Genomic DNA, 23,137 nt, shown 5'->3' with positions numbered 1-23,137 from the left:
TTTTTTTATTGTTCATTTATTTTGATCCAGGAGGGAGATGGAGTCAAACCAAAGACATTGTCATGCCAGAAGCTCTCCCCCAAATGGTGCTTCCTAGACTGTGAGTACATATGACTGTGGTTACTTCAGTATCCGTAAACTTTACAATCACTATGTGGGAACTGTTGCATTAAAGATTTCCCATGCTACCATCTTGGGAAAATCTTGCCACTATTGCTGGCACCACAGTAGAAAATGTTTCCATAATAGGATTTTATTTTCCTTTCACATGGAAGTTAATGGCATTTGGCTGCACCTTTGGAAAGTTCCTTTGTTCTGAATTGCTTTCTCTGACCATTTTTTTGGCTATTCTTGAATACATACCAGATAGAAGGAACTTTTCAGGATTTAATGCAGGAATCACTAAAACATTGAATTGGAGGGGGCTCTGGTATGTTAGTTATTGAGTGCAATACTCCTGCTCAGTTCAAGAATCAACAATTAAATAATCCCAGGCAAGCAGCTAGCTGTCCCCTGCTGGAACTAAACTTTTAAAGTGGAGCCTTTCTGATTTTTTTTTTAACCCGATACTCAATCTTTTGTTTTTATAACTTAAATTCCTTATTCCATGTCCTACACTCTGGAATGGGAGAAAGCTGGTTTTGACTTTTCTTCCATTTGATGTCCTTCTGGTAGGTATTTGAAGAACACTATCATATATCCCTCCATTGTCTGTTCTTAAAATTAAATCTAACCAGCATTTTCAAACTGTTTCTTGTCCTCTGTTCATCGATATCACCCTCTGAATCTGATCTGGTCCAGTTTCTCTGAAATGTCCTTAAAGAACTAAACTCAGTACTTGAACTGCCTTGGCTATTTTTTGCAGGAACATCACTATGCAGCACAACACTATTCCAGTTTCTCATGCATAAGTAGAAAATAAAAATATAAGCCCAGAGTACAGTTACAGTATACACATTATATACTGTAATATTTTTATATACAGTATATAATATAAAATATTTTTATATTTTTAAGCAAGTAATTTTTCACTTCTCTCTGCTAAATTCAATTTAGCCTCTTTCTCTAGTGAGAGATTATAGATTTTATGTATGTCTGTTTATAGTATTAGGTATCCTGCCTAATTTTGTTTCTCCTTCTAAGCCAGGGGTGTCAAATTGCCGGCCCACAGGCCGGACACATCACATGGAAGCCGCGCCCACCCCATTGCCGGCAATGGCAAAACCAGCCTGATACATTGTGCGACGTCACGTGATGTCGCGAGTTTGACATGCCTGTTCTAAGCCCTGCATGCAAATATGAGTTTGCACTCCCTCATCTACTTTACCTGAAAAGTTGGTGGAGGAATAAGTGTAGTTAAATTTAACATTTGTTGTTAGTGGTAACAGAGTTACTGCATTTGGACTGCAATGATCCCACATCGTGACGAGAACATACAGAAAACTTTATCTCTGAAACTGTCAAGTGTTCTAGATTTTGGCAGTTCAGATATGGTAGCCCTGAATTTGGTTTAATTGATTAGAGAGCAACATAAGACATGAACAGATGCTTAATAGATATTCTGGGTCTATATGCACTAATTGGGGGACAAAAATACTGTGTTAAAAAGTAGGTGTGTGAAAAGAATTGTTTGATGATGATGATGGAAGGGATCTTGGAGATAATCTAGTCCAACCCCCTGCTCAGGCAGAAAACCCTATACTATTTCAGACAAATGGCTGTCCAGTCTCTTCTGAAAAACGTCCAATGTTGGAACATTCACAGCTTCTGGAGGCAGGTTGTTCCACTGATTAATTGTTCTAGCTGTCAGGAAATTTCTCCTTAGTTCTAGGTTGTTTCTCTCTTTGGTTAGTTTCCATCCGTTGTTTCTTGTCCTTCCTTCAGGCACTTTGGAGAATAGCTTGACTCCCTCTTCTTTGTGGCAGCCCCTGAGATATTGGAACATTGCTATCATGTCCCCCCTCATCCTTCTCTTCATTAAACTAGACATACCCAATTCCAGCAACTGTTCCTTATATGTTTTAGCCTCCAGTCCCCTGATCATCTTTGTTGCTCTTCTCTGTACTCTTTCTAGAGTCTCAACATCTTTTTTACATTGTGTTGACCAAAACTGGATGCAGTATTCCAAGTGTGGCCTCTCCAAGGCATTGTAAAGTGGTATTAACATTTCAGATGATCTTAATTCTATCCCTCTGTTAATACAGCCCAGCACTGTGTTGGCTTTTTTGGCAGCTGCAGCACATTGCTGGCTCATATTTAGGTGATTGTCCACTAGGACTCTAGGATCCCTCTCACAGTTGCTACTATTGAGCAAGGTACCACCTATACCAGTGGTGGCGAACCTATGGCACGGGTGCCAGAGGCGGCACTCGGAGCCCTCTCTGTGGGCACACGTGCCGTCGCCCCAGTCCTAGGCCTTCAGCTGGGTTTTATAAAACCTTTTCGCTTTAGGCCTCCGCCACCGTGTACAAAAAAAAAAAGGTTCAATCAATCAGTCAATTTCAACTTCTCGTGGGAAAAAAAAGATCTTGCAAAGTTGGAATTGATTGATTGAACTTTTTAGCCCCACTCAGTCTGCTGTTACCACCGCAGCCACGCACACCCACCTGGCACCCGACGATGCATAAGTGGGTTTTGGGTTGCAGTTTGGGCACTCGGTCTCTAAAAGGTTCGCCATCACTGACCTATACTATACCTGTACATTTGGTTTTTCTTGCCCAAAGAAAAATTCAGTGCGTGGAGAATATTTTTGCCTGAGGTCAGCACTAATTTTCAGGAAAGGATATCTCAATCTATATGCCAGCAGCAACAAAATTGGGATTGGAAATGGACAGGACAACCCACTTACTCTTTCCCCACCTCTTTTTCTCTCCAACGGATGGTAAAGTACTGTAGCACCATCAGAACAGGAGGCAGCTTCAAAATCTCTTTATAAGTATTGCATAAAATACTTAGACATCTACAAACATAAAATAATCTACTCTTATGTTTGGTCCCGTAAGCTTTCCAACTCATTGTTGTAATTAGACAGAAGCCATAATTCACTTTACTCTCATTGCAATTCACTAAATCATTTGAGTTCTAGATTACTAGGTTGGAATAAGCCATTCATTTGTACTCCAAGTTAGGGAAGGTCTGTATATCTGAGCAATAGAATCTGTGCTTTCTTTGTAGAATGTCCTTGGTTCGGTTCTTGACATCTCTAGATTAGAGAGAGCACACTTAGGTCTGAATTAAAGAGCAAATGGCAATCATTATACAACAGTGTCATTTTACAATATAAATATCAGGGTCCATTTAGATGGATTAACAGCTTATATAAGAAGGCTTTTTGTGTTTCAGAAGAATAGAACCTTAGCTTCAAGGAAAAGTCTTGAACACACTTCACTTTCATCCAATTACGGAACTTTGGACTATCCAAAATTTGAGGGAGTTTATACCGTTGGCATCTGTTGCTATTTCTCCATGTTGGGACAATTTGGGATAGATAAGAGGTGGTAAATTTTCTACAAGTTGATTACAATAACAGTTTCTTAACAGAGGGTTTTGAAACTTTAATTTTGTCTTTTTTATTGTTGTTCTTGTTAACTATTTTGACATTAATATAGTAGATAGATGACAGGTTAACAAAGATGATTAGGGGACTGGAGGCTAAAGCATATAAGGAATGGTTGCTGGAATTGGGTATATCTAGTTTAACGAAGAGAAGGATGAGGGGGGACATGATAGCAGTGTTCCAATATCTCAGGGGCTGCCACAAAGAAGAAGGAGTGAAGCTATTCTCCAAGGCGCCTGAAGGCAGGACGAGAAGCAACGGGTGGAAACTAATCAAGGAGAGAAGCAACGTAGAACTAAGGAAGAACTTCCTGACAGTGAGAACAATTAACCAGTGGAACAACCTGCCTCCAGAAGCAGTGAATGCTCCAACACTGGAGGTTTTTAAGAAGAGACTGGACAGCCATTTGTCCGAAATGATATAGGGCTTCCTGCCTGAGCAGGGGGTTGGACTAGATGACCTCCAAGGTCCCTTCCAACTTTACTATTATTATTATTATTAATAATAATAATAATAATAATAATAATAATAATAATAATAATAATAATAATAATAATAATAATAATAATAATAATAATAATTTGCAAATATATTTAGTAGTTTAAAAATTTGGGGGGGCAGTTTTACAAAGGGTGGGAAACTAATATTCTAATAAGCAGTATTCAACTGGGGAGATAATTTCTTAAGGGTTTTTTCTTTTTTTAATGCACTTTTTTAATGTCTTGTTTGTTTTGTGTTTTTTCTTAGTTTTTTTTAAAAGATTTTGAAGGTTTATATTTTAACTTTTTTTGAATAAAAATAAAAAGAGGAAAAAAGAACTAATGGCAGTCCTTATACAACAACAGTGTCATTTTACAATATAAATATCAGGGTCCATTTAGTTGGATGAGCAGCATATATAAGAAGGCTTTTGTGTTTCAAAAAAAATAGAGCCTTGGCTTCAAGGAAATGTCTTTGAACAAGCTTCGTTTTCATTCAGTTATGGAACCTTTTGACTATCCAAAATTTGAGGGAGGACTTTATACCGTTGCCATCTGTTGCCATTTCTCCACGTTGGACTGAATGGTAATGCCTGAATGAGATTATTCCTTGGCCAGCAGATGGCTCTACAGGAAAAGGCTGAGGAAAATAAAGCAGTTTCACCATAACCTAGCTAAGAATTCCCAGAAACAATGAATACCAATGAATTTGCTGCAGTAAAAAGTTGCCTTTTGTGCATCAAATTCAATTATAGCTTTTTTTGGGGGGGGGAACAAGAGAAGGCAAAGTAATAACAATTGGTTTCATTATTTTGTTTCCCTCCTTGCTGGGTCTGTGACCCAACCAGCTGTGTTTTGCAAAAATTCCCAAGTGCTCGGCAGAACAGCAGAAACTTTGTTTACAAACACAGTTTTGTTCCAACTTCTTTCCCAGCTATAATTTGCCCCCTACCTGAAGGCCTTCCTAAAGCTTTCAGTTGCACTTTTCACTTTTAGTAGCACGCTTCAGCTCTTTTTAAGGTTTTAGTTTAAGCAAGACTCTGAGACTCTCCCACAGGCTCAGACAATGGGAGCTTTTGTCCCCCTGTAGCAAAGCTGGAATAAGTTCCCAAACACACAGGGAGCAGTTTGCATGGTTTTGGGAGTCTGTTGACGCAGCACATCCCTCCGGGCCTCCCTTCAGTAAAGTTATAGTGGGCAATTGGAACAAAGCTGTAGAGATCTAATAGATGGGGACAACATGCGATACAGTGGGATTTAACCAGGATAGATACTGGAGAGTGCAGAAAGTTAAAAAAAAAAATGGACAGGCCACAATGAAGACTGAGGAGAGGACACTGGGAGAGATTCATGTCTTACAAGTTCTTTTTATATACGGTAATACTGATAGATTGAACCTTGTTCTATATTCTTCCTTCTAATCAAGGTGTGTAAGAGAGAAAGAAAGAGTAATTTGTTTCACTGATTTCTTCTGCTTTCCTGATTCCATTTGTTTGTTTTTTCATACTTCTTAACTGCCCGTCTCTCTCCCTCCCTTTTGTGTGGACTTTTAAAAATCTTTCCTCTGTCTCCACTCCCTCCGGGAACTCGGAATGGGACCTTTAGGCTCCCACCCTTGACCACGCCTCCTTCACCTCACACCTCACGCTTCCGCCCATTTACCTCCAGCGTTCCTCCTCAGCGGGGCCCTCCCCTGCTCAATGGGCCCCTTGCCCTCCACCCTGTGCCCTTCGGCCTGGCCGTTTCACCGAGGCACCCTTTGTCCCGGGCCTTTGGCTGTGCAGGACAGATAGCTGCCAGCCAATCGGGTGGGTGGCAGGGAGAAGCCATGGTGCTGCAAAGGGGCAGCATGCAGTGCGTGATTGCAGGGGCTGTGTTGTGGGGCAGCAGGCGAACATCAGGGCCTGCGCGACTTCTCCAATTGAGGGGGGTGGGGGTGAATAGGCGAACGGCAGGGCTGGCGCAGCTCCTGCCATTGTGGGGGGGGGGCGGCCTGGTGTGGGACAGCAGGCGAATGGCGCATTATCCGGCACATTCATTTCGTGTATTAAACAAGCAAAGCACCAAATGTCTGTCTCAGAAACGTATGGTTATCATATGTTTGTGAAGTCGAGCCTGCCGATTAAATGCATTTAAAATTTAATTTTCTTTGCATGCTGCTTGCCTGCTGCCCCATAACGCAGCCCCTGCGATTGCCCATGGCTTCTGCCTGCAGCACCCTGGCTTCTGCCTGCTACCCACCCAATTGGCTGGCGGCTATCTGTCCCTTGCAGCCAAAGGCCCAGGACAAAGGGTGCCTCGGTGAAACGGCCAGGTCAAAGGGCACAGGGTGGAGGGCAACGGTCTCATTGGCCAGGGAGAATGGGTGGGGGAGGGCCAGCCAAGGAGGAACATTGGAGGTAAATGGGCAGAGGCAAAAGGCGAGAGGTGAAGGAGGCGTGGCCCAGGGTGGGAGCCTTATGCTCCTAGACCCCAAGGAACTGTGGGATACTATGTACATCACTGTATAATCTTGTTCCCAAATAAAGAAATGACATCACCAGTCCTGATGCACAACATACAGGCACATGGACCCATTTGATTATGGGATCCCAGTGAGAAGAGGCCATCCCTTTTGTGCCCCCGTATGAGGATCCTGTTCCCAGATATTGTTGCTGCAGATTGTTTCCTCTTTTTCTGCCAGTTTCCCAGCAGCATGTTCCAAATAGAGGAAAATGTGTCATTGGAGGGGGGAAAAAAAAGCTGGAGTGGTATTCAGGGGCAACACAGGCTCATTAAAATGGTTGAATTACTGGCCTTCATCAACAGCTCCACGACTGTAAATCTCTCCCCAGGACAGGATAAACGCGGCTCTTTCAGTCGTCTAATCTGCTCTGGCTTGTGTCACGAGCTCCCCTCCCTTCCCCATCACTTCTGCTCTATTCCCAAAGAAAATTCCCCAGTCTTTCTAGGGTCCAGCCATAGCAACCTCAGCTTGGCCACAGCATTCTGGAGATCCAAAAGAAGTAAAGAAAGTTCTGTAAGTCAACAAAATGTAGTCACCTGGGCTGTAGTTTCCTAGCTGAATGCTCTGAATGCCCAGAGCCTTGGTACAGACATATGGAGGCAAAACAAAAGTTCTGATCTATTTGGGTGTGAGCATCCAATAACACTAAAGAGTATTGATGATTCTGATCTATTGGGAGTGAGCACTTCCCCTCCATTTCCATATAGCTCAGCCACTTGCTCCCGGCTTTTGGATGCATTGGAAGCTCAACAACGTATCAGAAGGGCCCCAAACTGGGAAACTGAATCCCTCTATATTTTCTTTATAAACCAGCAATGCCTTTTGAGTAAGACAGCAAATTCCCCTATTGTTGGAAGGCAGAAGACAGCTTTCTAACATGTCGCAGAAGCATTGTCAGAAAAAGAGTTGTCTTGGTATCATGGCTTGTATCCTATCTACTTGCTAATCTACCTTAGCCTTAGGTGAAATGAGTCAGGAACCTTCTGGAAAAGTTGGAAAATCATAGACTTTTTAAATTAGACATCAGCAAATTATTTACATAGTTGCAGTCGTATTCTGAAAGTCTATACCAGGGATGGCAAACCTTTTAGAGACCGAGTGCCCAAACTGCAACCCAAAACCCACTTATGTATTGTCGGGTGCCGGGTGGGCGTGGCCCATTGGGTGTGTGTGTGTGTGGCCAATTGGGTGGGCGTGGCTGCAGTGGTAAAGGCAGACTGGGTGGGACTAAAAAGTTCAGTCAATTACAACTTTGCGAGATCTTTTTTTTTTGTGAGAAGTTGAAATTGATTGATTGATTGAACCTTTTTTTTTTTTGCACGCGGCAGCGGAGACCTAAAATGAAATGGTTTTATAAAACCCAGCTGAAGGCCTAGGACTGGGGCGACAGCGCGCGTGCCCACAGAGAGGGCTCTGCGTGCCATCTGTGGCACGCGTGCCATCGGTTCACCACCACGGGTCTATACGAATGCTAGCCAGAGTGCCCTTACATCATCCTAATTGGGTGTGTATGTGCATTCACTGATCTTGGTGGAGAAAGAAATGTGTATAACATGGTGTGATGAAGCATTTAGGAGTAGCCAGTTCTTGTTTTATTCCTCATGGAACTTTTTATGTCACTTAAACTGTCAAAGATGGGAGTAACTCCTGCTAACACGAATCCTTGGCACTCAATGGATTTTATTTAATTTTAATTATTCTTTCATTGATTAACAGATAGTGATGATAATAACCTATCAGTTTAAATGTCAAGATATGAAAGTGAGTTTTATATTCAGTACGATACGCATATATGTCACACCGAGTATATTGTTAAGTGAATGAGATTTTGTCAAAACTCATTATATTTAGCATACGCAACCATGTAACAAGAAAAAAGAAAGCACATTTTAATGAAGCTGATTTCTTTATTTGTACTCAAGCAAGATGACTAAAAATAAGAGAATAATTGGATCTGTTTACCTTAATGCAGTAAATCATGTTTTATTAAAATGGCTAACAACGTTGACACTATATGTCAGGTTTATTGTATTCAGCATTCAATTATGGAATATTCCCTTGAGTTCAGAATTCAACGTCTTTCAGTTCTCTCTTTGGAAAGGCAAATTCCAGGGCTTTCTGCTACACAGATATATTGGGAAGTAGATAGACAATATCAGTTAAATATAAATATATAGGGTTTCCTGCCTGAGCAGGGGGTTGGACTAGATGACCTCCAAGATCCCTTCCAACTTTTGTATTATTATTATTATTATTATTATTATTATTATTATTATTATTATTATTATTATTATTATTATTATTATTATTATTATTATTATTATTATTATATTGAGAAAATGAATGAAGGCACTTAATAACTTTCTGGGATTCTGTATAAATACCAAATAACTTATGTATTTCTTTTACAGCAACCACCGCAGATCGTTTTTATAGAATAGACCGTGCCCAGGTGAGCTTTACTTTGTTGTCCAAAGAGAGTGGACAATGAGCTTCTCCAATAAATAAAAAATAAAAAGTATATTTTTATGCTTTTTATAAAATAATATATGATTTTTACATACATCTTAGTTTTTAATTTCTTTTTCAAATATTCAGTACTACTTTCAGAAATAGTTATTATCTCGAGCTAGGTTTTGTTTCTGTTTGTTTTTGATGTATTTATATAGAAAAAAAAACAATTGTAGTGGTTTGCTGCATATTATCAAATGATATTGATTGAAGTCCTGACTAGATAATAATAGTAGAAAAATTCTGTCCCTAAAATTATTTATCTATATAATTCCAGGAACATCTTAATTATGTAACAGAGATCACCCAGGATGAGTTGTTTGTGTTAGACCCAGAACTAGTGCGCACTCAAACAGTGGGCACATCTCCTGCCATGCCTGACCTTGTTGATGTTCCCTCAACACCTACAAAGCAACACCTTCCTCTCCCAATTTCACCACCGTCTACACCAGTCTCCAGGTGAGGCTGTCTGCTTGGGGACTAGAGGTAAGAAAGACCAGGCTAGATTAAGGGAAGGACCCCAAGGAAAAATAGCTTAAGGTTTTATACAAAATGGGGAATGAGAATTCAGTCTTTGTGAGTTGAATCTTTGAACTGGGATAGGAGGGCTTATTTGTCAGCTCCATGAGAAATACCAGGCTATAAAATCAACTCCACAGGATGGCTACAACAACCTCTGTTGAGATTGACTGTACTAACAACATTTTGCAAGTCTGGTTGTGCTGTACCTCCTCCTCCTCCTCAGTCTTGTAGTTCAGTGAATTACGGAAGTGTCAGCCTGAGCCACTTCCAAAGGTTATCTGAATGTTCTGGACTTTAAAAAGTGTATTAGTCCTTTTTGCCTGGGCAACAGCACCTATGTTAAGGTCATATTCCTTACTCTCTATACCCATAGCTTCAATAATTGGAATATTGGATAATCTGTTTTAATTTTAACGGAATGGCACGGTGGTTCAAACTGGGTGAACAAGCCAAGATAGAAGATGTGAATTCCTGAAAACGGATTTCAAATGGCTTAATTCCTTAAATAGCACAAATCAGAATTACCAATTTATAGGAACAGCAGGATCTTCCCCTATTCTGTCTCTTTGATTCTAGGCAAATAGAGAGGAATTCTTATAGAAGGGAGGGCCTTGAATAGGAAGGACCTGTTTTTTAGCTTTGAATCTTTCTTGTTTTGTTCTTCCAGCTCAGCAGTGGACGGCAGCCAGACCCTTAAAGGTGAGGCCTTTTGTTGACTATATGGACTTGCGGTATAATTTGTTTCTAACTTTTTTTAGCATAACTGATACAATCTATGGAATTGAGAAGTGGGAAGCGTCAGTGCTGTGTCCAGTTATATTTATTTGAATATTCACACTTGGGGAAAGACGTTTGATCACCAATGTGCTTGCTCATGCAGGTGAGATCTCACATTGGGATATGTCCAGATTTGAAAACGAGTGTTTTAGTACAGCTTGCAGTAGAGTTTACTTTTAGCATCTGGTAGGTGACATTTAGATATAAGAGCATTACAGAACTACAAAGATACAAGCAGAAGCCAGGCTAGAACACTATGCAAATGTTCTCTAATGCAGGAAAATTAAAGTTTTATTCATCCCTGCTGCAACAGGAATTTAAAGTTGCTGGAATCCTGCTTGGGGAATTCTTTCTGGAGAGCACCTGCTTGGATGATGGTTCTCAAGGCAAGAAGCATTGGCTTTGCATACTGCCTTCCTCAACTCACAACATTTGGGAGAAAATGTCACAGTGATAACAAAGTTAATCTTCCACCTGTAGCAGCATGGGATGCAAGGAAAAGCAGCAGGATTAAGGTCTGCCAGATGCCAGTCAGGGACCTCTTTCAGTTGACCAAATGAAAAGTGTTTCCTAGGGTTGAATAGAGTATAATTCCTCGAAATATGAACCATTGATAAGGCATCTTCCAGGTACCATCTCCTTGAGGGCATCTGCTTTCCTCTTCCCTGTTCACCTTTTCTGCCTCATCTTTTCATGCTGACTAGTCATTTATGCTATGAAAGGAATCTGCAGGGTTTTTTTCTGCCATAAAGCCAGAAAAGTGTCCAAAAACCATCACAAAATGGCTGCCCTGAGGACTACCCTAATGACATCGAGCACGTTCTTTCCTAATTGATCAGTTACAAAAGACATATTGGATAAAATACCTATTTCTCAGGAGAGCAAATGATAATGCCAATAGGAAAAAGGCTTAGACAAAAAATGTACAAATTTAAAAATGCCTGGACATCCATGGGTGGGGGAGGGGGTTTAAGACAAATACAGAAATCTTCTAGGTAATACCTTCATAAAAAAAATGTACACTGGGAAGCTGTGTGATTTATTCCCTCATCCCTCTTTCCATCCCTGTATCTCCTTAGGACATTTTGATTAGGGAGCTAAAAAGTACAGATTTTAACTGGTTTACTCTCTTTCTTGACTTTGTCTTCCTTGGGAAGAGGATGACGTAGTGTGAGCACCTAAAGAGGTGTCATGAGTTTCACACTGGAGATCTGAGTCATGTGGTTTTCTCCCTCCTTGAATATTTTTGTTCTTCCCATATCCTGTGGCCTTCCTCCCTCTCTCCCCCCCCCCCCACTTTCCAGGTTGCACTTTCTTAATTTCCTCCATACCTTGTTTCTTAAATTCTCTACATCTGAGTTATGGATTAGGCTGGATGTTTGTGTGTGAGATTTGGAGTTGCAGGAAAAAGGAAACAGAATACTAGCAGCCTGTGAAGATCAGGGAATTTCACAAGTCTTATCAGTTGTACTACATCTATGTCTACAAAAATGAGTATCTAAGTAAGAGCAGTGAAACTTAAACAATGAAGTCCTTGGTGCTCTCTGAGCTTGATTGTTTTGTTTACAGACATTCCATTATCTGATTAGGTAAAATATAAGTGCTAGTGAATGTGGGGTTTGCTCCCTGTTTATATACAGCAGTTTACCCTGCCAGTATTGGTGGGGGGGGCTGTTTTCTCCTTGGTAGTTCAAGTAGAAAACAATACCCTAGTCAAGGAACTATCATTAGCACTGTAGTTGTGTAATAAACAGGATCTGCAAGCAAACAACCAAGCTCAGAGAGCACCAAGGACTCCACAGTTCAAGCCATTATCTTCTATTGAAATGTAAACAGTAGAACATTTACTCAGGAAACGATGAATTTGAATAAATTACCGTATCTTGCCTCCACAGCAACACATATTTTGCATCTAAATTTTTTTGGGGGGGCCTTATCTTTCCTCTTCCAGACACGCCCGATGGAGCTTACATTCCATGTCAGAAAAGTTTGCATGCATAAAACCAAATTTTGTTGGTTATTTTTAACATGTAAATTGGGGACCCTAATATGGGGATTCGCATCACTTTCTTCTTCCTTCTGTGAGCAAGTCCTCTGTCTATAGGTTTCCATAGGAGTGAAGCTCCCATTCAGTTAATTGGGAGTTTTTCCCCCCCTATATATATTGCAAGAATAGTGAGGGAGCCAATTCAGAATCTCCACAAGAAGCCAAAGGTTGTGCCTTTTCTCTCCTTTTTCACACTAGGATTCTATTCTTACTTCTTAATAAGAATAACAATTACAGGCTTCCCCCTCCTGATTAAAACCTCCAGAATTTTTGAGTTGCAACTTGTTTGAGATTGATGGAAGTAAGAGTTATCCTAGGTACACAAAAGTCACAAGTAATTTTATGAGGTTTTTCTGGATAGCTATCTCTGTTTTCATTAGCCACTTTCTGTCCCCAAGCAGAATTATTGTCAGTCCTCCCACCAGTTGCTGTTTCTTTGGCATTTGTCTTCCTCACATGTCTTGCCTTTTTTTTTTGTCAACTACTTCATTTTGCACTCTCCTGTCTCTTCTTTTACAGATGATGCTTTGATAGACGCTGCCAAGAATAACAATTTTTCCAAGGTAACAGCTCTGTTGTGTTAAAATCAAGCCGCAATGTTGAGAAGAATATAATAGAATATAGTACCTATGCCACAGCAGTAGTACCTATGCCACACCATTATCATCCATGGTGGTTTTATTTAGGGTTTGTATGTAACAGTGCCATTTGCATTACTTCTCAATCTTTTCCCAATCTCTTAGTGGTGCCAAGTGACTTGCTGATTTCAGCTCGCTTGTTATCCTTCAGCAGCCGTGCAGATTTCCTTTAAGACAGGTAGCCCTTTCATCCAGTGAATTCCTAATAGGCTCACCAAGGGCCTCCTACTTCTGTCAGAGCTTTATTGTGACACCTAGAAGATATGACCAGAATTGCGATTAATTTTCCAGTCAAGATATTTAGACAAGTTACAACTTAAAACTTTCAGTTTGGATGACAGACTTCTAAGAACTCGAATGAATTCCAGTTGTATGGATCTGACTAACACGAAAGCATACACATCCATAGTTTTGACTCCTGGCAACTTCATGGACAAGTCCCTACAAATGTTCTTGGCAAGATTTTGGAACTGGTTTGCCATTTCCTAGTTCCTAGGGCTGAACAAGAGTGACTGATCCAAGGTCATTCTGCTAGGTTTATGCCTAAGGCAAAACTACAACTCATGGTCTCCTGGTTTCTAGCCTGCTGCCTTAGCCACTAGACCAGGGGTAGGCAACCTTGGCTCTTTTATGACTCGTGAATTTCAACTCCCAGAATTCCTGAGTCAGCTATGCTGGCTCAGGAATTCTGAGAGTTGAAGTCCACGAGTCATAAAAGAGCCAAGGTTGCCTACCCCTGCACTAGACCAAACTACTTCAGCAGTACTAACTAATCTTGTTGAATTCAAGTGAGAATTTTAAATCCAGCTGCTGGTCCATAATGATCTCTGCTAGAAATATGTCGGGTGTCCTCTTTGTATCTATTCTTTCAGAACTCAGAGCAATTTGGCACAGCGTTTTATATTCAGTGTCAGAAATACCTATAATACAATCTTTATTACATTGTATTACAGGGAGATTTAGGATGTGTTCCTTGAGCCAGCTGTAAGTTAAGACAGTGCTTGCTGCAACAAAGAGAAGTAAAAGCCCATCAGATTACTCTGTTAATGTCTCTTAATAGTGTTCTTATCCTCTAAGATGATAGAGGATAAGAAGACAGGAAGAATTGTGATGAAACCGAGTAATTACTATTTATAAAGCATTAACTCTTTGGATCCTTGTAATTTATGAGTAGGCTGTTCAGTTCAGCACTTGTGTGAACTTCTGTGCTTTTTATGATCCGCAAGGATAATATTTTTCACATTCTATTGGCAATATCCTTGTTGTAGATCAGAATAGGGCCTCGTAATTCTGGTGCATCAGGATCAATCCTGTTATTATGATTGGGCTTGCATACCACCTTATTTCAGGCCGAAATGGGTTGGATAATGTGCGGTTCGGTGTGTTACAGTATTGCAGCCGTTATCTTAGCATGGTGTATAATAACTAAGGCATTACACCATAATATTGTTTGTTTGTTTGTTTGGTCCTATAGCACATTATGTGAAAGGAAATTGTTTTTAGTTAACCCAGATTTAGCAATCAGTGAATAGAGCAGAAGAGACCTGGCCGTTCGACTCTCTTGGATGATAAAGCAATGCTTTTGATATGGATAGAGCACCTGGTTAAGTCCATCAGCCAGATGTCCCTCACTGTTACCAGCCCAGAAATAGGATTTGGCTGCAAATTTACTCTTTTATGTGAAACAGTGAATGCAGAGAAGAACGCTATCTCACAGATTCTCTAAATATATCAGATCAGCTGCCTCTGATTACATCCAGTAATACTCTCCTTTGAATGGGAGACTGAAACATCCTTTTGCTGGAAAGGCCTTTTTAATTGCTTCTGGCTCGTACCACAATCCAAGTGATTAACTGTTAACTTCTTTTTCCCAGTAATCTCCTTTTGTTGCCGCTTGTTTTTTAAACTTTTGTGTAAATTGCTTTGATTGAGGCTTACCTCAGATAATGTCTGTATTGTGGCTCATTTCAAGTGATTCTGTGTTGCTCTAGTTCAAAGAATTGCACCAGGCTGGCAAAGACTTGATGATGCGTGATCCCACAGGCCAAACTGCCCTTCACCATGCTGTCAAATCAGGGAGTAAGGAGATTGTGAAATACATAATTGAAAATGGTAAGTCAGGTCAGCAAAATGGATGACCTTATTAGCGATGATTATTTTAATCAGTGGAAGAAACTAGTCAACCAGAGCAATAGATTTCAACATGCTACTTTTATTTTGGATTCTTGCCAGTGTTGTATGGCTGTGTAAAATGCTATACTGACTTCAGCCTTAAGTGCATGTTACAGATATTCTTCAAACATTAATTGAGGCTTGCCAATTAGAAACTGGTTGCCTGATGGGCCTGGCTAATCACAAAACACTTGTCTATCAGAAAGCCAACTAGTAATATCACTGCCCAGTTAACCCATAGCTTTATCCAGTGCTGTTCACTATTCCAGTTGGCGGTTATCTTTTCTCTGAGCAGACAGGCAAACAAAGCAGCGTTCTGATGTTCTTATTTTCTGAGAGAATCAGTGAACCTGTGGAAATCAATATGGCAATATGGCATCCATAGATTTTGTGAAAAGAGCTGGTCTAGTGATTAAAGCACCAGGCTAGAAGACAGAAGAAACCAGGAGATGGTGAGCTCTGGTCCTGCCTTAGGCACAAAAGCCAGATAGGTGACTCGGGGCCAGTCGCTCTCTCTCAGTCCAAATCATCTGACGAGGTTGTTCTTGTGGGGAAAATAGAAGGAAGAAGGCATATTACAGGGGTCTTCAAACTTACGCTGGCTGAGGAATTCTGGGAGTTGAAGTCCACAAGTCATAAAAGGGCCAGGTTTGAAGAACCCTGGCGTATTAGATATGTTGAGTTACTTATAAAAGTAATAAAGATGGGATATAATTAAATAAATAAAAATATATAAAAGCAGATTTGGAATACTAAGTATTAGAAGACGAATATTGCGCATTTCACAGAATGGTTTCAGTATTTATGAGAAATGTGTATCCCATTTTCTCTTTTAAGGGGAAGAAAATAGATTCTCCATCCATAGTAGACAGGGAAAATAGTGGCATGGATCATATCATGCAGATTGATCTTGTTTTCTCTCTCTTTTTCTCTATTCCAGCTCCTGCAGAGATTTTGGATGTGGCAGAAGAAGAGAAGTAAGTCCATTCTCAGTTATGGTGGCAGAACATCACAAGGGAATTTGTATACTGTTTTTTTTTTCCCAATTGACCCAGCATGTGGGTGCCTGTGTATTTATTTATTCATGTGTTCGTTCATTCATTCATTCATTCAAATTTGTCTGGCCACCCATCCCATCAAGTGACTCTAGACAGGGAACAGTCTTGTGTGTAGAGAAGGATAGCTCAACCTCGCAGTCTGTCCTTTGGGATCATGGTTTTGAGAGCTGTCATTCTGAATAGGTTGTGTTGTAAGCATAAATTCTTACGTCTAAAAAAAACAAGTAGAAGGTTACTCTTTTTCGTCATCCCTGTCCTCTAGAATTCCAGCTTTCTCTGCTACTTAGTACTGACTATTTGAAACAGGAATTGTGTCTGTGGATCTATTTGCAGAGGCAGTGAAAGCTTTATTTTCCTACCAGCAGCTCCACTTGTAGAAAAGGTGGACAGCCTGCAGGTCACCAGAGAATCCTGGTGCAAGGGAATTACAGAAGAACTTCAGTAAATCACCCTGTCCGGAGTCAGTTGTTTCTGCATAACTTTCCTTCCTTAATGCCACATTCACTCTTAGGTTGCTGTTTCCCTTTCCACTGAGGTCTCCAGGGAGCAAAAAAGAAAATGCTAAGTCTGACTTGTTAGGGAGGACTTTCCCTCTTTGTTGTCTGTCCCTCAGCCTCTCTTCCTAGCTGATGTAAGAACTGATCCCCATGTCTTACTAACGCCATGGAAACATTAACATACAAGAACCTGTGTCACAGACTGGTTCCAGCCAGGGCTGTGTTGGAACTTTATGTATTGTTTGCCTTTTGGAACATAGCAGAAGAGGGTATGTATTTTTGATCCTAGTTCTCCATTTTAATCTTCCTGTTAGTGGTGAGACCAGTTTGCATCAGGCTGCAGCACTTCGCCAGCGGACCATCTGCCATTACATAGTGGAGGCTGGAGCTTCACTGATGAAAACAGATTTGCAGGTAAAATTTCTTGTGAGCAATGGAGCATTGGGAATACATGAAGGGGAGTGAAATTTCTACGTTCAGTTTCTGAGTTCAGAATCAATAACGAATCTTTTTTTATGTAGTAGAGTAGTGCATCCACAAGAAAGGATGATTCTAGGTGACTTCCTACCATGCTAGCTAATTAATTTTTCAGTCTAGGGAATTGTAAATGTGCCACTAACACACTGTTAGCTACACTTGACAATTGTGTTAAATGTATAAACCAGACTTCCCCCAAAGTCAGAACTGGAATTCATATGAGCTGAGAATTCTGGAAACTGTAATCCCATCACCACTTGGGAGTTATACCAGACTGAGCAGATCAAATGGATCTTGAAAAGATGCTGGCCAGGAAGGAAATGAATTATACCCAGCAGGAAAAGTAGACTGTGTATTAGATGAAGATAGATCTGGTGGTTGTCTGCTGCATTTAAGATAACAGCTTGGCAAATGGTTTTGACTGACCTCTTATGCTGCCAATGTTGCAGGGGGGGTTCTTTCCCTAAATGTAATTCCAGAACGCCTCATTCCCTCTTTCCTTTTCCTAACTTTGATGCAAAATTGCCTCACTGTTAACTTTTTCCAACTCTGAACAGCATTCTCAAGCTGATGCTAATTAATCCAAACTAACAGAGAAAATTTAATCCCTTTTAATATCAGAGAGCTGCAGAATTTTGAAATATAGGGCTCCACGGTCATAGCTCTGTCTTAATACTTAAGGGGAGGGATTTAAAGAAATAATTGAAGTATTCTTTGGCAACGAGACTGGCCTATCATATGTGAGTTCATTTAGCTAGAGTAGATCTTAATGGACTATAAAAACATCGGAGCATTTCAAACAAGCAATAAAACCCTTTGCCAGCTGCATGAAGATTTTTGTAGCAAGTTCTGGCGGCTCCTTGAACCCTAACCTTTAGGTCAGTGTCACGGACCATTAATGTGACCAAACAACAGTTGCTGGAGTTGGAACGGCCAACCACTTTAAATGGAAAAGGCTCCGTGTGAGATTACACTATGAAAAAGAATTTGCAAAGTAAGATTGTCCCTTTTCTTCCTCACAGTTCCAAATGCTGTTTTTCCGTGGACCGGAGGGGGCGTGGTTTTGTGTGCTGCCTGCATCCTGCGGATAAGGCTTAGCTTGTTTGTGTGGGCCAGTTGCTGGCATGCCGCAGCCCAGTACCGGTCCACGGACCGGGGGTTGGGGACCCCTGCTTTAGTGCCTGCATTGAAGGGGGCTTGAGCTCCTGACAGGAGACGCTACTGAATCTGCGATTTTCTTAATATTTTTTTCTGCAACACAGCTAGAGCCAGTGGTCCATACCTTTCCAATGTCTCTTCCTAACTTCATCCCAACTGTTGAGTGCTTGTGCTATAACGTGATTTAATTTTGCCTATGCAGGGAGAGTGTTGTGAGAGTGTTGTGAGAGTGTACAAACCTTCTTTCTGAATAAATGCCCGCATGAGTCAAATACAATTTGTTCCCTGTTCCTTAAACAAAATGATGAACTGGCTGAAACATACTGGATCATAATCTCCAGCAGCAGGGGAGATGCTTTGGAGACCTGGCTTCAGGTTCAGTTTCTGTGCATTTAAGAAGGGAATTTATCTGCTGCTATTCTTGTTGCAAGAGAAAACAGGCAGTTGAATGGAACAAACTTTTGATTAAAGAAGCTAATGATGAGATTGTGAATAAGCAACCTCTGGGTTGTACCTGTGTGTGGAAATTATATATGGCTTCATGCATGTGCTTTGCTTCTAGCTTTGTCCATTTGAAAAATGACTGTAATAGGAATTTGCAGAAACTGGATATGTCTATTTCTTATGAAGAGAAGGACGAGGGGGGACATGATAGCAGTGTTCCAGTATCTCAGGGGCTGCCACAAAGAAGAGGGAGTCAAGCTATTTTCCAAGGCGCCTGAAGGCAGGACAAGAAGCAACGGATGGAAACTAATCAAGGAGAGAAGCAACCTAGAAATAGGGAGTAATTTCTTGACAGTCAGAACAATTAATCAGTGGAACGACTTGCCTCCAGAAGCTGCAGGTACTCTGGAAGTTTGTAAGAAGAGATTGGACAGCCATTTTTCTGGAATGGTATAGTGTCTCCTGCTTGAGCTGGGAGTTGGAGTAGAAGATCTCCAAGGTCTCTTCCAGCTCTTATTCTGTAAATAAGGGGATGGAAGTGAAGCTAAGAACTTGTCTGTCTGTCTGTCTGTCTGTCTGTCTGTCTGTCTGTCTGTCTGTCTGTCTGTCTGTCTNTTCCTTCCTTCCTTCCTTCCTTCCTTCCTTCCTTCCTTCCTTCCTTCCTTCCTTCCTTCCTCTGTTGCTTGCTTTCTGCTAGGAGGTGAGGGCCACAGTGGGAGACTTTCAGTACAGCTGGTGGCAGCTAGCCAGTTTTCCTTGGCTTTTCTGAGCAGCCTGTTTGTTCAATGCTGGCGAAGTGTGGGGGTTGTGAATGAGAGGGAGGGAGAGTTTGTGCTGTGGGGGAAGAAAGGGGAGTCACGGCTGAAAACTGTTAACAGATTTAGTTTTTATGGAGTGCAGGAGTTCATTAGCGGACACAGTCCAGATGGCTGCAGTACGTTCATGAAATATGAGCTTCCTTGGGGATCAGGAGAACTAGTAAGGCTGTGAAGATGATACTTCAGGGCCCTCCCCAGGCATATACCTCACCCAGCCAGCGCCCCCACACTCCTTTTTTACTTTCTCAGAATGAGTAGACAAACTAGGAAGTCAAGAAAGACAAACTTATATCAAAACTTCTCACTTTCCCTGTTTATACTCTTGGAGTGGGAGGATATGGAAACACAGCCTTAACCCCCCCCCTCCCAAAATATCCAGTAAGAGGAATGGGGTGGGTATACAAACAGGCCCTTGAGGAGTTATTTAGCTGTCAGTTGCTAATCTTCCAGAAACCCCAAAGCTTCCCATCCAGGCAGGCTCTTCCAGTCTTACGGCTTTTCCCCACATCTCTTGAGGCAAGACTGGAATCTGTGTATGTAGCTACAGCCCTACATTTGGGGCCCTTTTCTTTTCAGGGCTGCATGTGAATACAGATTTCTTAGGATAACCAGTAGGCGTGTCTAATATAGATATCCTTATTTATGGGAAATAATACGCACAGTTCACAGAGTTCAAGGTTGATATGGAAGGCCACAGGGGCATTATTATTTTTTGTTATTGTATATGTACAGTAAAAGGGAGAGAAATATGCATTTTATGCATTCATTTGTCTCTTGCTCCAAAGACTTGCCCTAATGTACAAACATAATGTGTGTGTGTGGTGTGTGTGTGTGTGTGTGTGTGCATGCACTTATCTACTTGTTCGTTTATGAGACAAAGCAAGACATAGCAGCCGCCAAATGATCTGACATTTCTGCCTGTGGGAGTGAGATGGAGCCTGAAATCATAATTAAATTACAAATTCCTTGGACACTTTTATAAGTGATGTGATGCCTATAGCTATGTAAGTATGATTTACAAATCTATGTTTTTTTTTAGAATATATTTTCCACATACATACCCAAATTAATTTGTTTTAAAATCCTAAGTGAGACTATTAACCCTTCAGATTGCCAACCATTAAGATGTGCCAAACATCTAATGGATCGCAACAGAGTTGAGGAGCTCAAAATGAAGAGGAGAGTGAAATTCTGTGGTAATCGAACAGTTTTGTGCTCCATCTCCCCTTTTGTGTCATCTTCTCACAGGGAGACACACCCAAGCACAGAGCTGAGAAGGCAAACGATCCCGACCTGGCTGCCTACCTCGAAAATCGACAGCACTATCAGATGATCCAGCGGGAGGACCAGGAAACCGCCGTGTAGCACTCGGCATGCCTTCATCCTTTCCTGGGGGCAGAAACCGAGCAGCACGGGAACCTGGCTAGCCTTTTCTTGAAGGTCCATCACACAGAGGATCCAGAGCTTTTTGTCTGGGCTTGGCCACGGTGCTGTTATTTATTCATGTAGTGGGTGTTGAACAATGCTGACTGCCGCATCCCCCACCAACCACCACATTCCATGGATGGATACTGCTGCCTGATATTTCATTCCTGTCTGCTTCCAAGTTTTCTTGACCCTCATTGTTGCTGCTCTCAAAGCAGGAAAAATACTCCCTTCTAGCTATTGGTGGAGCTCCAGTTCAGATATCTGCCCCCTCCCCCCACGCCACCCTTATGCAACCTTGTGTCATCTCCCTAAAGGCAGCGTCTGCAACCCTTTTAGATCTTCTGAAGCTTCATCCCACCGATTCTGCTGATTCCCAGCAGTGGGTATTGTCGTTCTCAGTAGTTTCAACGGTAGCAATGCCCATGGTCTTGGTATATTCTATACTGGAAATTTGCTAGCACAATTTTTGAGGAGGCATGCAGAAAAGACCCCCCGTTTATTTACTATAGTCCTTTCTTGTTATTCAGGCACTGAATTCAATTACTTGTGTAAACTCTGGGTGACAGTCACATTGGCAAGCAATCCAAGTATCCAAAGCAAGCTATGGGCTTGGTTTGCATCCTCTCAGCACAATATATCCCTCTTCCTCCCTTTCTTTTATTCCCTTTACTATGTTGACCCTGTATTGCAAGCCCCATGCTGTAAAAGGATGTTTATATATCTTGTAAAAACAGGGAACACCAGGTCAAATCCCACTCCCTCCAATTTAAGCTGCTGCAAGCTGAGTTTTGAGACTGCCGCACTAAATGTTTTGAGCAAAGTGTGCCTCCTCTCCAGGTTTCTTTTTTTCCCTCTTTCTATTCTCATATATTACCTTTTTTCTGCTTTTTACATTCACTGATTTAGGAAGTAGCCAGTTGTAAGCGTATTCAAAATATGATTGGAAAGTTTGAAATCTGCTGAAAAGGGAGGAGAGAGATCTCATCTAAAAAGGCCATTGGTACTTGTCATACTTAAGGATAAAGCGTTATCAATATGGAAATTACCTTTTCGTTTTAAGGAGATAGGAGTAACTAGGAAATACATCAATATAAAGGGAACTATTCCTGTCAACTAGCGTTAATGGCACACTTTGATCCAGGGACTTGTACTGACAGTAGTAGTAATGAATGGAAAAGTTCCTGTACAGCCATCTAATTCCTTGCCTAAATAAGAATGGTCCCTGCAATTGGTTCTTAGACTCATGCACAGGAACAGGATACCCATATCAATTTATAATATTTTGGTGCACAGACTTAAAAATGTGCAAGTCCTATGGGCACGATTGCAGGCAGATCCTAGTTATCGTCCTAAGATGTTTTGTTTGCCCAAGTCTCCCATCACTACCTGTCCCTTTTTGGGGGGGTTTCTAAAACAAAGCAATCCAAAACCTCCCAACACTTAAGGTTCAGAGAATGTGATACATAGTCAATCTGTGTATAGATTGAATTGACACCCAACTGATTTGATAAAGCAGGGACTATATGAAATTGAGCTGTCATGCAGTTGAGTTTACAAACATATAGTCATGCTGCTCTACCTGAACAGTTCAGATTAAATAATTTGAGAGCTCTGATTGGTCAAGAAGAGTGGACTGAAACTGGAACAAAAGTTTTTAATAATTTATTTCTCCAGTGTGGGCAAGAATTCTTAAATCTCATTGAGGCTATGGGTTCTGTTCTCAAACTGTTGTAAAATAGGTAGCTTTCTGTGGACTGAGGACACTGGATCACTAATTTAAGGACCCATAGAAGAAAGTTTAAATAAATAGGGGCATCTTAAAGAGCAGGAGAAGCAAGCTGCTGGTGAAATCTGCTTGCAAAACTTAACCAGGGATTATCTTCCATAGATGCAAGAGTTTGAATTTAGAAAGAGTAGACTTTAAGGGTGTGATTCTCTGAGTTCTAGGGGGCTCAATGAGATTAGAGTCAAGAATTTGTTACATACCACCCAGATATGTAAGAATATCCTATATCTGTCTGGAAGCTTGTCCTCCTCCAAGGCTGAGCT

At 41.1% G+C, this 23,137-nt stretch overlaps 1 protein-coding gene across 1 annotated transcript in view; it reads left to right on the top strand.

Annotated features, from left to right (window-relative positions):
- The window catches only part of DGKZ (diacylglycerol kinase zeta), a 49,657-nt gene extending 27,925 nt beyond the window's left edge, over nt 1-21,732 (top strand). Inside the window, exons 24-32 of the mRNA XM_029284392.1 lie at nt 31-100; nt 8,953-8,993; nt 9,330-9,511; nt 10,242-10,273; nt 12,918-12,961; nt 15,028-15,148; nt 16,149-16,185; nt 17,078-17,177; nt 20,909-21,732. Of these exons, the coding sequence (XP_029140225.1) occupies nt 31-100; nt 8,953-8,993; nt 9,330-9,511; nt 10,242-10,273; nt 12,918-12,961; nt 15,028-15,148; nt 16,149-16,185; nt 17,078-17,177; nt 20,909-21,025 (744 nt within the window). The 3' untranslated portion in view covers nt 21,026-21,732. The remainder of the gene's footprint in view (nt 1-30; nt 101-8,952; nt 8,994-9,329; nt 9,512-10,241; nt 10,274-12,917; nt 12,962-15,027; nt 15,149-16,148; nt 16,186-17,077; nt 17,178-20,908) is intronic.
- The last annotated feature ends 1,405 nt before the right edge of the window (nt 21,733-23,137 follow it).

The sequence above is a fragment of the Protobothrops mucrosquamatus genome, unplaced genomic scaffold (genome assembly GCF_001527695.2).
Source record: "Protobothrops mucrosquamatus isolate PMUCROS unplaced genomic scaffold, P.Mucros_1.0 scaffold564, whole genome shotgun sequence".
Taxonomy (NCBI): domain Eukaryota; kingdom Metazoa; phylum Chordata; class Lepidosauria; order Squamata; family Viperidae; genus Protobothrops; species Protobothrops mucrosquamatus.
The sequence above is the reverse complement of the archived record's forward strand: the minus strand, read 5'-3'. Positions and strand labels throughout refer to the sequence as shown.